This window comes from Cephus cinctus, unplaced genomic scaffold, assembly GCF_000341935.2.
Source record: "Cephus cinctus unplaced genomic scaffold, Ccin1 Ccin1_scaffold3262, whole genome shotgun sequence".
Classification (NCBI taxonomy): domain Eukaryota; kingdom Metazoa; phylum Arthropoda; class Insecta; order Hymenoptera; family Cephidae; genus Cephus; species Cephus cinctus.
In genome coordinates this window covers 143,542-147,347 of record NW_014334519.1, presented here as the reverse complement: position 1 = coordinate 147,347, position 3,806 = coordinate 143,542, and the positions used below count along the sequence as shown (strand labels likewise).

The window sequence follows — 3,806 nt, the reverse complement described above, 5'->3', positions numbered from 1 at the left end:
GGGGGGTGAATGTCAGAGACGGCAAGTAAGTTGGTGAATGAACGTGAGGGATAGAAAGATAGTGATTGGTCTATGGACGGGGGGGGAGGTGAAAGCGGGGGGGGTAGTCCTCGGGGATTCACCATACTTACTTTCCTTCCTTCTTTCCATTATACATCCTCCCTTTGTGTATCCAGTCAGATCAATATCCTGTTATCTTACAAATCTTCTTATAATGGCTGCATCAAATTTTACTTTCTAACGAACAATGACCACGCGCATTTTGTTTCCATGGAGGAAATTTGATCGAACATGAAAATCGATACCGATAAGAACGATATGAGAGTTGGCGGGAAATTCGAATCTGCGTATCTGGTCAAACGGAGCTTTTACGAAAATTTATATTGAATTAATATTTTTTTTCATTTATTCGGTCATTTGACCCTGAAAATGTGTTTTTTTTTGGGAAATTTTGGATCTCGAAAAAATCTCAGTTTGAGTATATGGTGTAGACACGGGTCTCTGGACATTGTTTTTAAAAGCTAATTGTAAGCCTAAGGCCTTTTACGGGATACGCGGGGGTGTAAACCCCCTTCATCCCTTGTTTCGAATACGTGATGGTTTGTTACGTTGGTATCAAAGCCCCCCGTAAACGCTGGCGGCCAATTTGTAACCGAATAAGACCCAACCACCCCATCTCCCATCGAATCGTCTCTGTTCATCTTTAACTCGAACTCGCACCCGACCACCCTCAAACCCCATAATACAACATTCCAGCAGCTCCAACAGTTTTAACAGAACCCATAAGCTCCCTTTTCCTCCCATGCTCATCTGTACCTTATTCCTTTCGATCCATTAGGCAGAGCGCATTACCCACTAGTCCACCGCAGGTATTTACCATTTCATTCCCATATTCCCCCTTTGTACTTTACATTCGAATGGGTCTTTCATGGGGAACAGTTTCTGCGACTCGCGAGAAAGATCGTACTTGCAATCGGATCACGCAAGGAGTCAGTCGTGCGTGTCACGTTGTTTTACATCTCCCGGGGAAGAGGGGGGTAGAGGCTGGACCGGAGGCTCTCTCAGTATTCTTTTTCCCGCTGAAAGGATTAATCTTTTTTTTCTTCTTCTCCGCTCAAGGCTCATTTTCATATCGACGTTAAATTCCAATCCAGAAGTACGTGCTGTGACTCGGTACGATTTTCTCGAAGAAAACTAAAGAATTGCCGTCGTAACGTAGATCCTTCGTCGTAGGCAGCATCCCTACTGTTACAGTGATACCAACTGTCGTATACGTAAAGAAAATTTATTGGACCCCTCAAAATTTAATCTTTCGTCCGCCCCCCCTCTTGCGTTTCTAGGAAGCTAGATATAGAGTCGAGAGTTTCGAGGATCGCGTTTTTTTTTAAATTTTTATTTTAGAGACAAATGGAAATAAGCGATCGGATTGGCTGATACGATTTCACGTTGGTGCTTTCGTAAATTTTTCTCTGACCGTTGGAGGCAAATTGCTTGAACCGGAAGTCATCGGGGAGTACGGTTCGGTCAGTCAGAAAAGTCGAACGTTGGAAACTTCATTTTTGCAATTTTATGCCAGAAACGGTTTTACGTCTCGTGGAGCACACGTGACGTGAGTAGTACATGCCTCTGGCCTTTGGCATATGTATACATGGAGTAAATACATATGAGGATACATACGGATGTTATATGGGTATTGGGAGCCACGTTTAAACGTAGAAAAGTGTAACGGTCGTAGGTAGTCTCTAGGAAACGACAAGTCGCAGTATGTTCCTATTGGCGACACTCAGTTACAATTCTGTCGCAGCTTTCTTTTATTTCTATGGTATATTCGTCAGCGACGCTTTTTCGTCGATTGGTCCTTCTCGCGTGCGAGTGACTGAAAGCAGGGGAAATACGTGACGCGGGCGACGGAACGCGTGGTTTTAAATTGCGAGCGAATATTTTTCGTTGAGAACGCACATTTTTTGTTTTCTTTCTTGTAATCACAGGTCCCCGTATAACGGGTGGGACTTCGAAGCTTCGGCAAATCTTTCGACAACGGCTCGATCAAAGAGACGGCCATCTTAGGTCGGTACGATGCGAGTACGTTGGAATTTTGTCGATTCTCTGGTTAAATAATTCTTGACACTCTTATATGTATGTGTATAACCGACGTCGTGACGTCATATTTACCAGAAGCAAATTTTACGTGGAAATTACGTTCTGAGTAACTTTGAAGTTTTAGACGTCTCTTAGACTGTCTTTTCTCATTCCGATAAAGGACGACGACGCCCGACACTACGCGAGTCTCGAACCTTCTGTCAAACTTACAAACAGTATGCTACTACGTTAGTTAATTGAGCGAACTTGTGCAAGGAGAAATATTATTCAAAAAATTCATAAAATTTACATACCCTTCGGTGCCATTTTATTGGTACGTTGTTATTCGTCTCACGAAGCGACGTTTTTTATTTTTATCTTTTTTTACGTCAAATATCCCAAAGACGCTTTTGCATTGCACGAAGACGCTGCTGTTTGTGGTTATGCGTATCGAGGTATGTCGGAGATTCTCGAGAGTTCTCGTTGAAAACTTTCTCTCAAAGCCAGCTGAAGGGATGTAAAGGGCGTTTTCTTATCGCACGGCGATATATGTATATATGTGTGTATATAAATTTATCTATACGTTGAGAATCGTGACTTTACTGAATTTTTGCCTTCTAAGGAAATACGGGAAGAAAATACGCAGGAAGCGACGTATCTCGAGAAGGCGGCATGTGGCGTGGACTTTTTAAAAGGTGGATGTGACGTTTCAGGCGGATAAGATTACGGTGCCCCATGGCGAGCGAGTAGCTCTGAGATGTCGCGAACTTGGAAGATACAAGCTAATAGGCGACTCGGTGCTGCACTGTCGTAACAGCGTGTGGAACGGTACACTGCCAACTTGTATTCCAACGACGGCCATATCCAACTACACTGGTAAGTAAAAGTAATGTAATCTACAAAGATTCTAAGCACGCGTCGATTTTTCTCATATAAACTTTTCCCGTGGAGTTTCACGCACTGTAGGTTATGTAACGAGTCTTTGGACCGATATTGCCGTACGTTTTCACGGCGTGAGTCGAGTCCGTAAAAGCGTCAGTGGCAGAAAAGTTTATCCGTTAAGTTTTTCGAGGGTTGCACTCGACTTGCAGTAATCATTATCAACGTACACACGATACAGGAGGGAGTTCCGGATACGAGTACTCGTGGAAGCCAGGATTTCTAATTAGCCGTCTCGTAAAGTTCCGAACGGGAGAAAACGTCGTAAACGACTAGGCGAAAAGCGTCTTCTTCTATTCGCGATTGCACTGGGTCCTATCGTTGCACTTTACTTTCCGGTCGTTTCACTTCGATCGCCAGGAACTTTGAGGAAGTTTAAAAATCTTCGCGGTTTGACAGTTGTGTGTGCTTCTTCGGATTTTTCGATTGGGACTGTGAAACGATAAATTCGTGCTGGCGACATCTGGCGTCTCCTTGCGGTACTACTGTGTGCAGGTTTAACCAAGAAATACTTAACGACGGTTGAGTCGTGGCTGAGGCTCGCTATAGGATATGTATGTGACGGTCGAGAGAGGTGGTTGAAGAGGAGGATAAGGAAAAGGAGAGGAGAAGATGGAGCTTGCCACGTTGGGTGCTTGGAAATGCAGACAAGCATTCTCTGGCGTTGGCTACCGTGCTTTGGCCTCCTTAGATTTATTTTCTAGCCACGTAGTCCGCGCGCCTCTGCTACACCTAGGTTGGCTTCCTTAGACGTAGACCTATATTTGCGCCCCACCCCCCCGGGGGGG

General features: G+C 44.4%; 1 protein-coding gene and 1 long non-coding RNA gene across 8 annotated transcripts in view; one reads left to right on the top strand and one right to left on the bottom strand.

The window, feature by feature from the left end:
• The window catches only part of LOC107274532, a 16,782-nt gene extending 14,087 nt beyond the window's left edge, over positions 1–2,695 (bottom strand). For 2 of the 3 annotated variants that reach the window (XR_003061825.1, XR_003061822.1), the window contains exon 1: positions 2,394–2,695. This is a non-coding gene — a long non-coding RNA (uncharacterized LOC107274532). Of the gene's footprint in view, positions 1–2,172; positions 2,191–2,393 lie in introns of those variants that run through there. The other variant, XR_003061828.1, reaches the window with a different exon arrangement.
• The window catches only part of LOC107274531 (locomotion-related protein Hikaru genki), a 17,045-nt gene that overhangs the window by 4,718 nt on the left and 8,521 nt on the right, over positions 1–3,806 (top strand). For all 5 annotated transcript variants that reach the window (XR_003061820.1, XM_025091764.1, XM_025091765.1 and 2 more), the window contains exon 3: positions 2,793–2,955. Coding sequence is in view for 4 of the 5 variants with exons in the window: in XM_025091764.1 (XP_024947532.1) it covers positions 2,793–2,955 (163 nt within the window). In the remaining variant the exon portion in view is untranslated. The remainder of the gene's footprint in view (positions 1–2,792; positions 2,956–3,806) is intronic.